Source organism: Typopeltis vanoorti, chromosome 1 (assembly GCF_054136105.1).
Source record: "Typopeltis vanoorti isolate ZY-2024b chromosome 1, IOZ_Tvanoo_1.0, whole genome shotgun sequence".
Lineage (NCBI taxonomy): Eukaryota > Metazoa > Arthropoda > Arachnida > Uropygi > Thelyphonidae > Typopeltis > Typopeltis vanoorti.
In genome coordinates, this window is record NC_143549.1 from 75,740,576 (window position 1) to 75,761,592 (window position 21,017).

Consider the following 21,017-nt stretch of genomic DNA (forward strand, 5'->3'; position numbering starts at 1 on the left):
TTTAATACAGCTTTATTTTATGTTTAAATAACTTACAATTTTCTTCATTTCTAAATTATTTTTTTATTTCTGTGCATTTTTATAGGTTTGGAGGAACAGAAGCAGCTATTTTCTGTTGCTTGACCACCCTCTACAAACAAATAGAACATGAAAACTGTGTAGATGTATATGTATATGCCAAATTATACCATATGCGTAGGCCTGGCATTTGGAAGACACAGGTAAGTGTGTGTATGTATATATATATATATATTCATGTTAGAAACTTAAGATTTTAGTAATGCTGTCATCATCCCCAATCTGAGATACTTCAGAAAAAATAGCCAGTCTTAAAGAAATGCAATTTCTGCAACTTTGAAGCTCCACCAAAAGCTTGCTAACCTTATACATTCTACTAAAGATCAGCTCCCTCCTTTCTCTCTGTGGCCAGAGTATACGAAATGCCCTGTTCCTGCAAATTGGCTTACTATGGATAGATAGGAAGATCAGTCAACATTCATATGGAAGAACACATGAAATACATCTGAATTCATGACTATGGTCAGTCTGGCTTTGTGGACCATTCTTTAGATATGGCTCATAGAATCAGTTGGAAAAGACCACCATGCTCCATCACAGTAATTTAGAAGAGAAAGATTTTTTGGAATCTGCAGCGGCTCTCAGAAATCAGCCTAATTTAAATAAATATAGTTGCATAAAACTTCCCAAAACATAGGAAACACTAATACTTCAAGATCCTAGTTTACATCCCCGGTGCATGCAGAGGGCATCCCACCTAGTTAGAACTCTAGTCTTTTGTCCACATATTTCACTTAGTTTTGTGTTACTTTTCTGTGTGTGTGTTATGTCTCATATTGTACTTCCTGAAAATGTCTCATTGACTGAGACAAAATATTGGAAGAATTAAATAATAATTTGATCCTTTCTCAGTTTTGTTTCACTCTATTAAGCTTTTAAAATATTTCTTAGCATTTACACAAATAACATATACACAAAGTATATATGTTATTATTATCTGGCATCTACATGGAGTCTGAAGATTAGCGTAGTAGGCCCACATTAACAACTGTTAATACAGAGTCCAAAAAAAAAAAGTATACACACTTTAACAGATGTCATCTATGGACTTTTTTTCGAAGTTGGGTCGAATGATGGTAGCAATGTGTAGTATGATGTTCTCTCAAAAGATGTTGTTACTCACATGAATGCTTGCATCAACACATGACCAGTAGGACAGTTAAACAAAATGGCCAAGGCATGATTGTCATTCGAGGAACGCAAGACCATTTTAAAGTGGTATTTCAAATTTGAGAATGTTGTTGAAATTCAATGACGATGGAGGCATGAGTTTGCAACACAACCTCCAACATGCCTGACATTTGCACATATTCGTGATACGTTTGAGACCCATGGTACCATGTGTGATGTGCACAAGGGAAGATCTGGGAGGCTCGCACAGCAAGTCCTGCTTCCTCAGCTACGGTGTTGAAACAGTTTCCACATTTGTCACAGAAGTCTATCACACAATGTGCACATGTGACAGGAGTTAGCAGTGCAAGCATACGACGCATTCCTAAAGCAGCTAAAGGGAAAGTTTACATCCCAAGATTATTACATGCAATGAATGAAGACAATCCTGATCAAAGAATGCAATATTGTGAGTGGTTTCAGCACATGGTGGATGAGCAGTTTGTGAGGAAAATGGTTTGGTATGAAGAAGCAAAATTTAAGCTTAATGGAACAGTGAATCGGAATAATTGTGTTTACTGGGCTCAAGAAAATCCAGGTGTTCATATGGACAAGGCAGTCAATTTACCGGGCACAATGTCTGGTGTGGAGTGTCATCTAGGGGTTTAATAGGACCATTCTTCTTTGAAGAATCGTCCTATCTTTTTACTGGTCAAGTGTACCTAAACATGCTACGCACATCCATTTTACCTGCCATTCATGCACTTTAGGGGAGTGATCAATTTCTCTTCCAACAAGATGGCGCACCATCGAGACGTGAGAACTTACTTCGATGAGAGTTTGCAGGAACAATGGATAGGATGAAGAGGTGCAGTTGAGCCCCTTCCCCTTCACATTCTTCTGATTTAACACCTTGGACTTCTACCTATGGGGGACTCTAAAGAATGTAGTGTATTGTAGAAAAACAGCATCACTGGTGGCCCTTTGGAAAGAAATTGAAACAGCAATTCAACTGGACACTTTGACCAATGTTGCCCAAGCAGTAGTTTGTCATCATAATAAGTGTCTGGACGCTAATGGTAACCACTTTGAGCACCTCATGTAATTGTAGAAGTCAAAGGTAACTTGTATAAAGTTAGTATTACAATTTTTATGCCGGGGTTTTCTTTTGCTGAAGTGTGTATACATTTTTTTGACAGACAGACTCTGTACATTGTCTGTTATACCTCTCATTAAACTCATCATTCACTGATAAACACTTATAACCATTTTTTCTGACAATCCAGTATGCTCATTTCCCACTGTATAAGCAGAAATCCTTTGCTAGAACTTTTGCCAAAGACTAGATTTTTTGCGCAGCTCCAGGGTGACTCCTTGTTCTCTTTCTCTCTCTTCTTATCATGTATTGAAAAGTATTCTGTAATCCCCCCCACCTTTCTGCCTATCCAAATTTTGTTGTAATGTTGTGTATTAAATGGTTTACTAACTAGTTTTTCCAGTTAATAAGACAGATTCATGTCCAGGATATTGTTATGACAATAAGTTAACTAAAAAGATTATAAAGAGATTGAGTGGGAGTCGAAATAAGTTCAAATTAATATCTATATTTATAATCAAATCAAATAATATCAGTGTAATTACAATATTGCATGAGAAAGGACCTCACAAACTTTATATCAATCATAAAAATAAGCATCACACAAAAATTTTTATTTCTTTTCTTCAAGATCACAGTATGGTGAAAAAAAAAATAAAAGTTAACTCCATACTTAATAAGTGGTCATTGAAATCTACTTAAATAACTCATACTTTTTATTTTCCAGAAGGAAAAAAAAATTGTGAACACCAGTTTTTGAGTATGATTATGCTTCTTCTTTCATATCTCCTTTAATAGATATTAGTTCCTTTTCAGAAAAAACTATATTCTTCATTTCTGTATAGTTGTTTGAAACAAATTTCATCCATTAATTTTAAAAAAACCTTCCAGAATGTATTCTATTCTAATCCACAGTTTTTTTTTTTCTGTCTCACTGTATCAAACTTTCTCTTCAGAAGAATACACTTCACAAGCTCACTACTATCTGGCATGGTAAACAACATGGCAGTGAAAATTAAACTCATCCTTTGCTATAAAGAAAGCTACAGTTCTTTAATGGTGTGAAAACATTAAAGAACTGTTAAAAATTGGAAAGGACAAGGCTATACATATTTCTTTCATACAAAACATTGCTAGATAAATTACTAATGAAAAGAAATATAATGCATTATACATTTAGTGAAATGTTTACATATGTAATAAAATTAAAACTTTTACTTTCTTTTTTTTTTGCTAAAATTAAAAAAAAATGTAATATATTATTGTTGATGTTGCTAAATAGCATATACTTAGCAACATCAACCCCACCCCACCACTTCCTTTACCCCAGGCATACTCATCAAAAAATAAAATCAATTATTATTATTAAGATAGACCTCCAGGGATGGTACAACATGATAAAATTTCATGCTGGTTGGGGCATTGCCTGGTTAAACAAGCCCTCCCCCTGTTGTTTTCGCCCTAGTTCCCTGGCGAAAACAATGGGGGGGGCTTGTTGTTTTTGCTGTTCAACAGCGAAACCCCAACTCAGTATCACCAGAGTTAAAGATCAGTACTATCAACATAAGAAGCCTGAATGGCAAAGAAATGGAGCTAGTTGAGGAATTGGATAAGTACCAGATCGACATAATAGGGGTGACTGAAACAAAAAAGACAAAAACTGGTGAAATCTTTCTGAGCAATAAATACACAATGTTATATTCAGGCAATGACAATCGAGGAAAAAAAGGAGTGGCCATAGTGTTCAACTCTAAATACCAGGCTAATCTTCTTGAATGGCAGGCAGTGTCAAGTAGAGTGATGTGGGAAAATATGAGAATGGGGAACTGGACAATGAGACTTATTTGTGCCTATAGTCCCACAGAAGGTTCTACTAAGGTAAAATTGGAGTAATTTTTTGATGCTTCAGAAAAAGCAACTGAAACAATGAAAAATGAAAAGTTGGTCCTTGTTGGGGATCTAAATAGCAGAGTAGGAAATGATTATCAGACATACAAAAATATTTTGGAAAAATTTGGAGAAAAGAGCAAAGCTAATAATAATGGCAAATACCTGTTGGATTTCTGCTCAGGACACGGACTGGTTATTACTAACACCATGTTCCAACATAAAAATGTGCACAAATTCACATGGAGAGAAGAGGCAAGGAATAAGAAAAGTCTCATTGATATGTTATTGTTGATAGTGATGTTTTCTTCCTGGTGAAGGACACCAGAGTGTACAGAGGATTTGAAATTAGTAGTGATCACTATTTAGTCTTGAGCAGGATAAAATTGAATTTCATATTGAAAAGAATGACATGTAAGAAATTTTTAAGGCCAATAAAAGTTGAGCTGCTCTCAAATGTGAACTGTAGGCTAAAATACACAAAGATTATTGAAGAAAAAATAAAAGAGTTTGAGAACAGGAACCAAACCTTGAAGATTCAGTGGCAGGCCTTGAAGAAAACCCTGATTGATTCAGCTAGAGAGGCATGTGGTGAAGTTGTCTGCAAGGATAGAAAAATTAGAACTCCATGGTGAACACAGGAAGTTAAAATTGCAGTGAAGGAAAAGAAGAAAGCATATCAAAAGGTCCTGGCAAATAAGTCAGCTTTTACTCTTACAGAATACAGATGCAAATGTAAGAAGGTTAAATACTGTGTAAAACTAGCTAAACAAAACTCATGGGAGGACTTTGGCAAGAACATAGAAAATAAATATCAAGAAGGTGGCAAAATATTCTGGAGGTTGTTGAAGAAGCTTAGAAATGGAGGAAAGAGTGCTGTAAAAGGAGTTAGAGATGATAAAAGTGACATGAAAACTGGAGAAAAGATATCCTTGAAGTATGGAGTAATTCAAAAAATTGCTAAATGAAACAAGCAGTGATAGCACAGTGGTAAAAAAACACTCAACAGGCATACAGTCAGGAATACATATCCATACTTGAAGTAGAAAAAGCCATGAAAGGCTTGAAATGTGGAAAGGCAGGAGGAGTAGATAATTAGTGAAAGTTTATTTTCTTGATCATTAGAATAAGTAATAATATTTTTGGTTTACTGATCAAGTGTTGATCAATTTATTCACTTAACCAACTAGTTTCTCCTCACTTTAACTGTTGGCGTCTTCAAGGCACTTACATATAGGCTGAAACAATCTCACAATTATGTGTAACTATAAAACTGACAAGAATAACTGTCAGTTATTCATCAGGAATTCATCCCTCTGATTGGGGTAAAGCTCTCATAGTACCCATACATAAAAAGGCAGATAAAACTGAATGTGAGAATTACAGAGGTATTTCCCTACTGAGTGTTCCTGGTTCAGTTATTCTTGTCAGTTTTATAGTTACACATAATTGTGAGATTGTTTCAGCCTATATGTAAGGGCCCTGAAGACGCCAACAGTTAAAGTGTGGCGAAACTAGTTGGTTAAGTGAATAAATTGATCAACACTTGATCAGTAAACCAAAAATATTATTACTTAGGAGTAGATAATATTCGACCAGAAATCTGAAGTATGCTGGTATAAAAGTCTTACAGTGGCTGCACTGCATAGTTCAGAAGGTCTGGAAAGAGGGAAGAATTCCCGATGATTGGAGTAAAGCGCTCATAGTACCCATATATAAAAAGGGAGATAAAACTAAATGTGAGAATTACAAAGGTATTTCCCCACTGAGTGTTCCTGATAAGATTTATGCCAGTATACTTGAGAAACGGTTGAGAAGGATTGTGGAAGAGAAGCTTGGTGAAGAACAAGCTGGATTCAGGCCAAATAGAGGCTGTCAAGTTCAGATCTTCACTTTACGACAAATAGTTGAGAAATCATGGGAATATAACAAAGATCTGTATTTAAGTTTTGTTGATCTGGAAAAGGCATATGACGAGGTGCCAAGAGAGAAGCCATTCAATACGCTACAGTTATATGGTGTCAATGGGGCATTATATTAAGCAATACTTAGTCTTTATTTGAATTGTAAGTTAATAGTTAAAACTGAAGTACACAAAGGTGGTTTCATGTTAAATCTGGTTTCAGGCAAGGATGTACATTATCTCCTCTGTTATTCATTATCTATATGGATCACATTATGAAGGAAATTGGTATTAAACCTGATATCAAAATTGGAGATGTTAATGTCAGCTCCTTGCTTTATGCGGATGATGTTATACTTCTAAATAAATCCGCTACAGGTCTGCAAGATTCCCTGACTAAATTGAATAACTGTTGTAATAGATATGGTATGAAGGTCAGCAATAAAAAAAACCAAAGACAATGAAAATAGGCAGAATCGTTGAGAATGTCAACTGTGTTGTGAACGGAGAACCTGTGGAACAAGTAAAACATTTTAGCTACTTAGGCATGATTTTTAGTGAAGATGGTAAATTAAATATGGAAATAGACAACAGAATCAACAAAGCTGTTATGGGAGGAAGTCAATTGAATAAATTCATATGGAATAAGAGACAAGTTAGTCAGAACACTAAATTAGCTGTATACATGGCAGTGTTCAAACCAGTTTTAACTGTAAATCTGAGAGCTAGGTCAGAAGTAAAACACTTGACCAAAAACTAGAGACCGCAGATATGAGAGTCCTGAAAAAGATTAGAGGCATGAACAGATGGCATCAATGGCAATATCATATTAAAAATGAGGATATTAGGAAAGAACTTGACATTGGCAGCAGCCAGGTATGCGTTAGCAAAGCTAATCTCAGGTGTTATCATCGCTTAAACAGAATGGGCGAGGTAAGATTAGCAAAATAAGTGCCATATTGGCAGGTAAACAACCCAAAGGAAGACCAGGATATAGGTGGATTGATACGGTACAAAATGCCTTAGATGATAGAAATATAAGATCTGATAATGTTGGAGTCATGGCAAGTAACAGACTGATTTGGAGGAAAATTGTTGATAGGAAGTTAGTAATGATGTATATTTTTCATGTAGCTCTATCATATCCTATACTTCCCTTGAGGGTACATGGCAGGAATTTGATGATAATGACCTCCAGGGAGTCATGGACCAATTGTCATTCATCCACACTGCTTGTACACAAAACATCCATTGGCAATCTATTCCAATCATGCATCATTCTATGAGAAAAAATTCTAGCCCTCATCCATTTCTTAGTGGCATTCATTCTCAGCTTCCAGTGATGCTTTCCTGTCCATTCCCCACCCTCCATAAAAATTCCATCAACTGAAATCCTGTATGATCCATTCAGAAGTTTGTATGTCTCAATCATATCACCACTCTTTCTCCTGTTTACTAGTGTCAGTCTACAAATTCTGGATCTGTCTTCTTAATCTGTATTCCACAATCCATATATCATTTTTAATGCTCTCCTTTGCATTCTCTCCAGTGTATCACAATGGAAACCAGGAGACTAGACCTGCACACAGTAGTCCAAGTGAGGCAACCATGTGAAATTTCCTTTCAGCATTGCAATTATCTTTTAAGTTGTATTTGCAGTCTTTGCTACATGGTCCCTGAACTTCAACTTTCAATTTACTAACATTCCAAGATCCCTAGCCTGACCAGGTTCTTCTAACATAATCCCACCAATATAATACAACATTGGATAGCTAATCATGCCAAAGTGCTTGACTTTACATTTACTGACATCCATTTTCTCGTGCCTGCAATTCCAGCCTGTTCAAACCATTCTTCAAGTACTGCATATCAGCAGCATTCCTGATGACCCTACCTATCTTTCCATCATCAGCAAATAGCTGTATGTTGCCTGCAGATCCTTCCCAATGTCATTAATGTACAAATAACAGTGGACCAAGGACTCATTGTGGTACACCACTGGTTGCCTTAAATCTTGCAGACTCACATTCTCCATATACCACTTTTTGATATCTGTCAGTCAGCTATCCTCTTATCCATGCTAATATTTTATAATCCAAACCCACATTCTCCAATTTATGCAACTGTTTTCCATGCTGTATTCTTCAAAAGCCTTAGCAAAATCCAAAAGTATCTTGGCATATCCATTCCCCATGTCTAACTTAATGGTAATATTATTATAGAATGTGAGCAAGTTGTTAAAATATTATCTTCCTTTAGTAAACCCATGCTGTTCGTTGCAAAGTAGAGATTCTCTGTCAACCCATTTCTGAATGTGAGTTCCAACCAATTTTTCCAAAATCTTCACCACCACTCCTGAGATACTTACTGGTTGATAGTTGGAATCATTGTGATTTGTGAGGTATCTAATTTTGATCAGTGTAAATAATTAAAACAATGCAAAACCTTGATAAAGGATCTTTGTAAATCAAGATAAATACATTTTTAAGTTAAGGAATAAATATGTTCATGTCACCCGAATTGAAACCTTTGGCTCTTCATTATAATGTGAAGATAAATACAGGTTTTTAATCCTTTCTTAGTGCTGGCAGTACTCCATTAAACCTCCAACTTGTTGTCCTCCCGGCATGTAAATCAAGACAACATAATAAATTGAAACTCTATTTATCTTGGCAATTAAATTGGCTGGCCTTTCTAAAAAGATGCCAGGATACAAGAGTAATACCTAATTGCATTAAACTAAAAATCAAATTCCATTAAAAAAAAAAAAAAAGCTTTCCATATATACAAACTTGCCAGTCTTGCACAACTATGAGAACAGATCGCTGCAGTGCATGCTGGCCTCGCCACTACCAATGCTGCCATCAGCTCATTACAGCGGAGCTCTCTCTATGATCCTTAACCCTGAGCTTTTGGCCATTCTCACGGACCTTTTTAGAAGCATATACACAAAAAGAATTCCTAAAAATAAGAAATAAGCATATCAAAATATAATATTCTGTTCAATTCTAAATCACAACTGCAAATTCAACCTCTCCTTACCATCCTTATCAAACAAATTTGCCATCACGCTGAAAGAAGTCCTGGTGCTAGACCTGATGTACAACGTAGAATGTCATCTGTCACTTAGCTCCGGAAATAGCTACAACATCAAACTTGACATCACTAATGTTCTTTACCATTTTTTGCCTTTAGAAAAGTAATCTATTGTCTGGCCAACTTTCTGCTCTCAGAAAGTTATGAAAAGATAAAAGCATTTTCATCACCAGAGCGGATAAGGGTAATGACACAGTCATTTTTAACACTGAATATAATCAGAAAATGGATATTATTCTCTGAGCTCACTTTACCTACATCCCACTAGATTGTGATCCAACCAAAACCCAGATTATAAAATTAAAAAGCCAACTTAAAAAAGTATCTTCCTGGCCACCTGACATCACAAAAAAACTCAAACTCATCGGTTCTCATCCCTCACCCCTAAGATATATGGTTTACCTACAATCCACAAACCCAATTTCTCTTTAAGATCTATAATAGATGCCATTGATGCTCTATATTACAAAATGTCAAAACAGCAGCTAGCAAACTCTCTCCCATCCCCCCCCCCTCTCACTGGTCATACCAGATCCAATATAAAAAAAGTCTACCCATTTTAAACCCTTGATTGAAAATCTGACTTTAAATAATACAGATATAATAGTAAGCTTTGCCATTATCTCACTGTTTATCAATATTCCCTTGAATGATGCCTTAACACCCTTAAAAATGGTCTTCCTTCTGATATATCTTTTTTTCCTTTGCCATCCATTCTGGTTATTTTTCTTGGAGGAACAAAATTTACAAACAAATAGAAGGAACTGTTATGGGTCCCCATAACAGTTCCTCTCAAAAGTTCCTCTTTCAGTAAGTGAATTTGACTTTAAAAGCTCGTTAAAACAACCCTTAGCATTATGACAGAAGCAAGCAAAAACGTAAGAATTTATCTTTTCAAGAAAAGCAAAGAATGTTGGAGTGCTATGATAAGTTGTCCAAAATGAGTCAACATAGTGCAGCTGTACATTTAAAAATTTCACAACCACTCTTGTGTAAGATCTTAAAAGCAAGATCAAACATTGAAACTCATCTCTCACTAATGAGAACATGGATCGGAAGAGAGCCTGATCTGGTAAGGATACTCAAGTTGAATCAGCATTAAAAATTTGGTTTAGTAATGTTCATGAAAAGAATGCTTTGATTATAATGGGCCTTTGATACATCAAAAAGCAGAACTTGCAAAAATGGGCAAAGAAATTTTCACTGCAACTGATGTATGGTTTAACAGGTGGAAAAAGTGAGAGAATATTGTGTACAAGCATATTCAGGGTGAAGAAAAAAGTGCTGATTTTTTATCAGCTGATGCGTGAATTAACTCTGAGTGGCCAAAAATTATTGATGAATATTCTCCCGGGGATATTTACAATGCAGACGAAACAGGACTCTATTTTCATGCAATACCTGAGCATACTTATATGTTTAAAAATGAAAGTACTAAAGGATTTAAATCTTCAAAAGAGCAAGTGACAGTTCTTTGTTGTGCAAATATAAAAGGTGAGAAATGAGAGCTCCTAGTGATTGGAAAAAGTAAAAATCCTTGGTGTTTTAAAGGTGTCAAAAGTTTGCCTGTTGACTACTGTTCTAGTGCAAATGCTTGGATGACTAATGACATTGAAAATGCCATTAGTCATCCAAGTTGTTATGTCATTCACTAATGTTATGTCACCCATAACATTAGTCATCCAAGTCATCCAAATTGGTTAGTTAAGTGTGGATCTTAAATTAAAGCGAAAAATTGTCTTGTTAGTAGACAACTACACTGCACACACACACAAACAATTTATCGTTAAAGAACATCAAAGTAATTTTCTTGCCTTCGAATACTACATCGTTAATTCAACCATGTGACCAAGGCATCATACAAGATTTTAAAGCTTATTATCACAAGAAAGGATTATATAAAAGACCAATCTGATGCAAGTGCAATTGCAAAAAAGATTTCCCTTCTTGATGCATTGCATTTAGTAGCAATGTCATGGAAGCAAGTCTCAGAGAAGACTATTGAAAACTGCTTCCAAAAAGGTGGATTTTTTTTTTAAGACAAACTCTGAAACTCCTTTCAAAGAATTTGAATATCTTACAAATGATATTTTTGATAATATCCCAGATGGTATGTCAAAAGAAGAATTTGAAAATTGGTTGGATATTGATAACAACATTGAAGTGGTGGCTACAATGACCATGTTGGAAATATGTGAAGCTGTTTCCAATGAGAACTTTAAACTAATAGAAGGAAGTGAACCTAATACAACTATAGAGGAACAAATATTAGAAACTCCTCCCTCCAATGCCCAGATGCAAGAAGCTCTACGAATACTTTGTCACGGTGTGCAACATAGAGCACCAAACTTCAAAAGGCATTATGAGTATGAGCAATTTATTCATGAACTACTATATTCAAAGACACAACAGACAACACTAGATAAGTTTCTTAAATAAATTTTATGTTGTTGCTTATTAAAAAGTTGTTTACAACAATAAATTAAATAATGTTCATAACAATAAATTGAAATAAATGATACAATTTTTTATATCATTTGCTTAATGTTATCAGCCAGTTATTGTTATCAAAAAGCGACTGTCCCAAAGTGATCACATAAGTGGCATCTACTGTATATAACTTCTGCATTACTTCAACCTTGGTATCTTTTCTGGGTCTGGCTCCCATTGATGAGACCTCAATAAAAGTTGAAACCAGTCTGGTGGTGGCCATTCCCATAATGCTTAGCATTATATATCTGAAAGGATGTGTTCTTTGTATTATGGGATGCTAAGGCAATTGATGTTTTTTTGAAAAAAAAATTGAAGAAAAAAAGCACAAAGCTAATAGTAATGGTAAGTACTTTTCCATTCAGAACATAGTTATTACCATGTTCTGACATAAAAGTGTGCACAAATTCACCTGGGGAAAGGATGCAAGAAATAAGAAAAGTCTCATGAATATGCTATTATTTGTAGTTAGGTTTTCAGCAAGATAAGATTGAATATCTTATTGACAAGAAAAAATTGTGTAAGAAAGTTTTAAAATGAATCAGAGTTGAGTAGCTCTCAGAGGTGAACTATATCTCATTTACACAAATATTATTCAAGAAAAGATGAAAGAGTTTAAAAAGAAGAACTAAGCCTTGGAGAATCAGTAGCAAACACTGAAGAAAACATTGATTAATTCAGCTAGAGAGACATGATATGGGATTGGTAGACTTGGAAAGTTAAAGAGGCAGTGAAGGAAAAGAAGAAAGCATATTTAATATTCCTGGCAAGAACAGAGAAAAATATAAAACTATCCAAACAAAAGACATTGGTGAGAACATAGAAAATAAATATCAAGAAGGTGGCAAAATATTCCAGATGCTATTGAGAAGCTTAGAAATGGAGGAAAGAGTACTGTAAAAGAAATCAGAGATAATAAAGGTGATGTGAAAACTGAAGATAAAGATATATTAAATATCTTGAGTAATCACTTTGAAAGGTTGTAAAATGAAACAAGTAGCGACAGTACAGTGGTAGAAAACGCTCAACAGGAATACATGACTTATTTTTAATGGTATTAACAATACCAAACAAACTATTTTATAAAAAGATGTTTTATTAACTTATATTTCACTGAATTTCAAATCAGCATCATCATCAGAGCACAACATAGCATGTATATGTGACAGGAAACTTACTTACTGTTGTGTATATATAACCATATATAACTGTCTAGAGCACATTTGAGGGAGGTCTGCTATATACATATTAAATAGAATGGGCAAGCATATCTCCCTGATAAAAGGGTCCATTATTTATGCTTCTAGGTTTGTTACTCTCATTATCCATCACAACTTGGATGATCCTATCAGTCTTGTTCAGTAGGTGGGTCATCTTGTTACATTTTGTAATTTTCAGGAACTTGTAAATTATCTTCTTTCTTCATAATGTGTCATAAGCCACAGTAAGGTCTATGAAGTCAGCTCCAATTTTTAAGCCCTTTGATGTACACAGTGTACTCATTAAGTAATGAGATGATTTTTTTACAGGACAGCCCTTTGAATAAAAGTAGCAAACTTGTTTATAGTTTGGACCACTAGAGTTTGTTGCAATCGATGTGCAACTTTCAAGTCATGTGACACAGCAGCTTTCATGTGGCAACTGTTGAAATAAGAGCGTGTTAGAATTTGCATCATGGAGCAAAGATCTGTGTTAAAAGTTTACTGTAAATTAGGAAAGGCTGCTACAGAATTGTACCAAGACCTCAAAAAAAAAAATTTACAGTGATGCCTGTCTAAGCCATGTTCAGGTGTTCTGCTAGTTTTCAATGTTTAAATCAGGGAGAGAGTCTCTATAGGATGAACCATGCAGTGAACTGCCAGTTTCTGCACAGACAAATTTAAATGTAATGAAAACTAGGGAAATTGTTGCCCGTGGCAGGCAAATAACTACTTGGGTACTCACTGTACAGCTTCTTGTCTGTAAGGAAATGGCCAGATTAATCTTAGAAAGAGATTTGCACAAGAGGAAGATTTGTTCAATGTTTGTGCCACACACATTGACACCTGAACAGAGAGAGCACTGGGTGGCATGTTGTCAAAATTTCATCCATGCAGTTGATCAAGATCATGATGCGTTGCAAAGAATTGTCACCAGTGATATTCACTAGGATCTTTTGATATGCTTTCTCCTTTTCCTTCACTGCCTCTTTTACTTTCTTTTTCACCATTGGGTTCTGATTTTTCTATCCTTGCAGACAATTTCACTATATGCCTCTGTGGCTAAATCGATTGATGTTTTTTTCAGCGCTTGCCATTAAATCTCCATGGTTTGGTTCATGTTCTCAAACTCTTTCATTTTTTCTTCAATAATCTTTGTGTATTTTAGTGTACAGTTCACATCTGAGAGCTGCCAACTTTTATTCGCTTTAAAACTTTCGTACGTGTTCTTCCTTTCAATATTAAATTCAATTTTATCCTTCTCAAGACTAAATGGTGATCAATTTCAAATCCTCTGTACGCTCTGGTATCCTGCACCAGTGAGAAAACATCATTATCAACAATAACATAGTCAATGAGACTTTCCTTATTCCTCGCATCTTATCTCCATGTGAATTTATGCACATTTTAATGTTGGAACATTGTGTTATTAATAACCAGTCCATGTCTTGAGCAGAAATTCAACAGATATTTTCATTATTATTAGCTTTGCTCTTTTCTCCAAATTTTCCCAAAATATTTCTGTATGTCTGACAGTACTGATAGAAAATATTAATAAGACATGCATATCAATACTTGAAGTCGAAAACAGCCATCAAGAACCTGAAATGTGGAAAGGGAGCTGGAATAGAAGAGTCAAATGGCCTTGTCAAAGAGTTAAATTCTGGATGAGTGGAGCAGAGCTCTCATAGTACCAATCTATAAAAAAGAGAAATATAACTGAATGTGAGAATTACAGAGCCATTTCCCTACTGAGTGTTCTTGGTAAGATTTATTCAAGTATTCTTGAGAAATGGTTGAGAACAATTGTGGAAGGGAATCTTGGTGGAGAACAAGCTGGATTCAAGCCCAAATAGAGGTTGTCAAGATCAGATTTTCACTTTAAGACAAATAGTTGGAAAATCTTGGTATATAACAAGAATTTATATTTAAGTTTTGTTTATCTGGAAAAGGCATATGACAAGGTGCAAAGTGGAAAGCTCTTCAAAACGCTAGAGTTATATGATGTAAAGTGCAATATTGCCAAGTGTAAGGTTTTGAGATTTGATTCGCAACGATGGGATGCCAAGTAAACACTTGGTGGGGAAACTTTAGCAGAAGTAGAGAGGATGAGAGATCTAGGAGTGATGGTGCACAAGGACCTGAATTCAGGGGGCCACATTGTACAAGTTGTGAAGACATCACATCGAATAATGACAATGATGCGGAGAACCCTGACATGCAGAAGTAGAGAGGTTATGATTCCATTGTATAAGGCCTTGATCACGCCTCATATGGATTATTGTGTACAGATTTGGTCGCCAGGTTTTCATGGTGACAAGGATATGTTGGAAAGGGTACAGAGAAGATTCACAAAGGTAGTCAGTGGTCTTTGGAATGTGGAGTACAAGGTCAGATTGAGAGAATGTAAGTTGCAGAGCCTTGTGAATAGGAGGAAGAGGCAGATATGATTGAGACATATAAATTGGTCAGGGGTTGTTATCAGGTAGACATGGAAGAGATTTTTCATAGAATGAGAGAAGGGAGTAGAACAAGAGGCCATTGCTGGAAACTGTATAAGGAGTGAGAAGCAGGTTCTTTGTATGGAGGATGGTTGGTAAGCAGAATGCATTGAATGAGTGCGTTCTGGTTGTGACACATTGAATCAGTTTATTGTTATTATCAACACATTAAATGTTAATAATAACAACAATAATAATAATAATGGGACAATATATCAAGCAATTCATAGTCTCTGTTTAAACTGTAAGTCAGCAGCTAGAATAGCTAGAATTGAAGGAGGTAGAGGAAGATGGTTTGATGTTAAATCAGGAGTGAGACAAGGTTGTGCATTATCTCTACTGTTATTCATCATATATATATTGCTCACGTTATGAAGGAAATGTTATTAAATCTGATATCAAAATTGTTGATAACGTTGAGATGTTAATCTCAGCACTTTATGCAGATGATGTTATACTTCTAAATAAATCCAATACATGTTTCAAAAATTCTTTGACTAAATTGAACAACTACTGCAATAAATTTGGTATGAAAATCAGCAATAAAAAGACAAAGACAATGAAAATATTCAGAAGCATTGAAAACATCAACTTCATTAATGGAGAACCCATAGAACAAGTAAAAAAATGTCAGCTGTTTAGGCACCTTTTTTTTTAGTAAAGATGGAAATTAAATATGGAATAAGAGAGAAATTAGTCAAAACTTTAAGTTAGATGTGTACAAGTTGGTGTTCAAACCAGTTTTAACTTATGCAACTGAAAGCTGGGTTAAGTATAGATCAAGTTTATTTTAGAAATAAAACACTTGATCAGAGACTGAGACCACAGATATGTGAGTTCTTATGAAAATTAGGAGAATACACAGATGGTGTCAGTAGCAATATGATATTAAAAGTGATGATATTAGGAAAGAACATGGCATTGTTAGCATTCAGGAGGTATAACCGCTTAAACAGAATGGGAGAAGAAAGGTTAACAAAAACAAGTGTTCTTTGCCAGGATGGCAGGGAAAGAGACACAGAGGAAGACAAAATCTAGGTGGATGGATATGCTAAAAACTGCCTTAGAAGACAGAAACATAAGAATGATAATGTTGGAATCTTGACAGATAACAGATTGATTTGGAGGAAAATTGTAAATAGGAAATTAGTAATGATGTAACTTTCTCATTAGTACTATTATAATATCCTGTATACCCCTGGAGGGAATATGTCACGAATTTGATGATGATGATGAATCATTATTTAGAAATCGAATTTGCAAGGCAGCACTCTTCTTCCTGAGTAATAGAATAGTGTAATAGTTAAAATGCAAAAACAAATCAAGTTTGTGGAAGAGGCATTTTCTCACCTGGAATACCATTTTCAGTTGTTAAAATAACTTAACAACTGAAAAATATTATTTTACAACTTGTATTAAAATAATTATGGTTTTCTTAAACATTTGTTTTACTACTCCTCAAAATAAATGTTGAGTGAATCTAACAATGTAGAAAAAAATATATATGTATATATATATTAAATAAAGATGTTTATTTGCAAATTTTTTTCATTTGATTATAAATTAAAGATGTCAAGAAAATATCTTCTTGTTTAATCCTTTATCCAAGTGTAAGAAAACAAAGTTTGCATTTAAGTATCTTCACAGCTAGGCAACTTGTATATAGTTGCTAATGACTTCACATTAATTACCTTAGTAAAATTTGTATACATACCTGCAAGGATGTATGCTTTACATCAGGGGTCGCCAACCTTTTCAGACTCGTTGGCCACATTCAACTCTTATTTTTAATAATCAGGCTGCATGTGTTTAATTAAGAGAAAATAGTGAGTGAAAAATATAGTTAAGTTATCAATTTTTATTATATCAATCTTAAAAAAACACAGAAATATTTAAAGTACCAGATATGAACAAGCATGAAAATGAAACTCAATGAAAAATTATCACGTAAAAACAAAGCAATATAGTCACAATATGTGTGTGTCTCCCTGCTTAATGTGACTTTTGTAATTGTTTTCCCTTAGCCAAATTATCTATATCCAGTTTATAACCTGAAGTGCAAATTCGAATCAAAGCATGCAAATGTTCATCAGTCAGTCTAGAAGAAAATTTATTTTTTCTAAAACTCATGGCAGAAAATGCTTGTTTGCAAATGTATGTGCTTCCAAATGCGACTATCATTTTCTTTGCGAAACTGATTAATCCTTCAAATTTTTTTGGTAAGCATCAATAAAATTTTTGGATATTTTCTAACAAAAATGCATTCTTTAATGTTTCTATTGGGTTGTAATTCCAAAACTTCCATCAGTAGTTGGTTTGGTACGTCATCAATGTCGACATTAAAAGTGTTCAAACATAGTCACATTTCGATGCTATTTTTATAAAAATCCACAAATCTTGTTGAAAATTCCGTTTGTAAATCTTCAATAATATCAACAAAAGTTTCCTTTTGTGTTTGCCATCCAACTGTAGATGCAGATTTGCAACATATATAACGATGTAGATTTTCTTTCTTTGAAGTTTGCCTTCAAAAGCTTTTAAGTCAGAAAACAGTTCTGCTAATAATTTACCTTGGCCCTGCAGGTTCATATTAAGTTCATTAAGGTACATTGTAATATCTATCATAAATGCAAGAGACATAATCCATTGTTTTATCCAATAGTTGTGGGACAATATTTTCGTGTTCTGTCATGAAAATATCTATTTCTTCATGTAAATTAAAAAATCTTTTTAGCACAGCACCTCTACTTAACCATCTAACAGCTGAGTAGTAGATAACGTCCTTATACACCAATTCTATTTCTATGAAGAATTATTGAAATTGACGATGTTTCAGACCGTTGGATTGAGTGTGATTTACAGTTGATATCATGATGTCCATAACTTCTTTCATTAATGATAAAATTTTGCAACATCAAAAGTGCTTCCTGATGAATGATGCAATGGAACACTATTGGATTATCATAACCTAAATTCTGTAATTCCGCAAAAATTTGACCTACTACACCGTTGTTAGAGCCACGCATATTTTTTCTACCATTGGTTGTCACACCTTTTAATTTTTTACAGTCCAATTCTAAAGAATCAATAGTTTCTTTTACTTTTATGAACAAATCATTGCTGGTTGTAGCACCTTTTAAACTACACAAACTGGCCAATTCTTCATGAACATTAGTCACTATCAATTCCCCAAATAAATATCATTAACTGCATAGTGTCTGTTACATCAGTACTTTCATCCATTGCCAGAGTGTAACAATCAAATGATTTTGCTTTAAATTTTAGCTGCTTAAATAAATTGGTATCGATTTCTTCTACTCTCCTTATACAAATCCTGGCAGATAAACTAATATCTTGAAATAACATCTTCTTTTCTGGGCATATTTGTTCAGTTACAGCCAATAAACATCATTTAATTCTGAATCTGTATAAGGCCTTCCTTCTTTTTCGACCTGTTTCGCTATGACATAACTAGCATGAACAATCGATTCATTATGAATACTTTGCTCCTTAAATAAGTTTTGCTGAGCAGTTAGAGAATCTTGTAATTTATTAATTTGATTTTTTCTAAGTTCACAGTTCAAATCCTTGTATTGGCTTTCATGTTCATTCTCATAATGACATCTGATATTATATTCTTTCATAACAGCAGCACTTTTATGACAAACAAGACAAAGGGGCTTACTCCCATTTTCAATAAAGAAGTACTTGCTGTTCCATTCATCATTAAACCTTCTTCCTTCATCTGCAATTTTACATTTTCTTGAACCCATTTTTGAAATTATTTTTAACAAATATATATCCTCTGAAAATAATAGTTGATGTTATTGAATTATGTTAAAAGACAGACCAGGAAATGCGACTGTGAAAGTGTGCCAAAATCTCAATTGTGTCGTCAGATGAAGTCCCCTTTGTTATCCCCACTCATGATGACTCACATGGTTGACTCGTGCCAAGTTACATGGGGATATTGTGAAGTATAGGTATAAAATTATTTTTAATTTATTATTCATATTATAAAATATATTATTTAAATAATTCAGCATACAGACTTACATGCCATGTAAGTATGATCAACCTTTTATGGGCCACCAAAAATGCATATTTGAGCCAGATGTGGGCTGCTGGTTGCCAACCCTTGCTTTATATTATGGACTAGTAGTAAGACTTATACGTTGGTTAGACATAACTGGTAATTAGTTTACGGAATTAACAACGCATATAAAGTATATTAATTAAAGGTAACTTTAATGAATAACTTCTATATTTCGGCAATGTCACATTGCCATCTTCGGGAACATAAAGATATGGTATGTGCACTCAGGAACTAACACAAAGCAAATGAGGAAGAAAGCAAGAAACTAATATCGTTCCTAAAGTCCTAATGGTGCCCTCTTGCGGGCTAATTTGTTAGTCTTGGCAGTTGGGCTGAAGTTCTCATAATGAAAGTCTCCCAAATTTGGGGCAGTTTCATGCACCCAAATTTGTTGAGGTTAGGAACGTTTTTTAGAGCTGCTGAAGATTTTTTGAATAATCTTTCAAATACGAAAGATTATTCAAAGAATCTTCAGCAGCTCTAAAAAACGTTCCTAACCTCAACAAATTTGGGTGCATGAAACTGCCCCAAATTTGGGAGACTTTCATTATGAGAACTTCAGCCCAACTGCCAAGACTACCAAATTAGCCCACAAGAGGGCACCATTAGGACTTTAGGAACCATATTAGTTTCTTGCTTTCTTCCTCATTTGCTTTGTGTTAGTTCCTGAGTGCACATACCATATCTTTATGTTCCCGAAGATGGCAATGTGACATTGCCGAAATATAGAAGTTATTCATTAAAGTTACCATTAATTAATATACTTTATATGCGTTGTTAATTCCATAAACTAATTACCAGTTATATTATGGACTAGTAAGGCAATTAATGTGAAGTCATTAGCCACTATATACAAGTAGCCTAGTCGTAAAGATATGTATTTATTGTGCAACTTTGTTTGCATAAACTTTGTTTTGCATACACTTCGATAAAGGATTAAACTAAGATATAATTTCTTGGCATCTGTGATTTAATATTAAAATAAGTTAAGAAAAATTTCCATAATAAAAATTGAGTTTCAGATATAAGTTCTAAGTATATTATTTAATAGAGAAAAAATTAATATTAATAAATGAAAATATGTATAATAACTTTTAGAACTAATAATAAATCACTTTTAGTGAATTTTTAGCTATTAAGCTCCTGATTATTTTTTTTTTATTTTGTGTATATAGGATGATTACCTGTTTCTTTATCAAGCCTTAGAGAGTATAAGTACTGCCTGTGGATCTGCTGATGTAGATACTTCATTTGGCAGTCAGAGTGCCACTAATGGACATGTGAACAGTAATGGACATGCAGTAAAGATTTCATCAGCAATGAAAGAAGAAGCAGTGGCATGATGATAAAGAGGTTAATATGTATATAACTGGTATAGAAACTGACAAAAACTGTTTGAAGAAAAGCTGTAAAGTGTGTAAGTAATGCAGAAATCTCAAAGAAATGTTATTGTTCATCATCCTGAAACCTACAGTTCTCTGCCATGGATTGGAGTCAGAATGCATTTGACCTTGCAGTTCCCAAGAACTTGATTTTGATACAATTTCTAAGGAATAAAAAT

At 34.3% G+C, this 21,017-nt stretch overlaps 1 protein-coding gene across 1 annotated transcript in view; it reads left to right on the top strand.

Annotated features, from left to right (window-relative positions):
• Positions 1 to 20,799, top strand: part of LOC150110101 (putative receptor-type tyrosine-protein phosphatase mosPTP-1) — a 349,618-nt gene extending 328,819 nt beyond the window's left edge. The window contains exons 22-23 of the mRNA XM_090413286.1: positions 86 to 221; positions 20,632 to 20,799. Of these exons, the coding sequence (XP_090269412.1) occupies positions 86 to 221; positions 20,632 to 20,799 (304 nt within the window). The remainder of the gene's footprint in view (positions 1 to 85; positions 222 to 20,631) is intronic.
• The last annotated feature ends 218 nt before the right edge of the window (positions 20,800 to 21,017 follow it).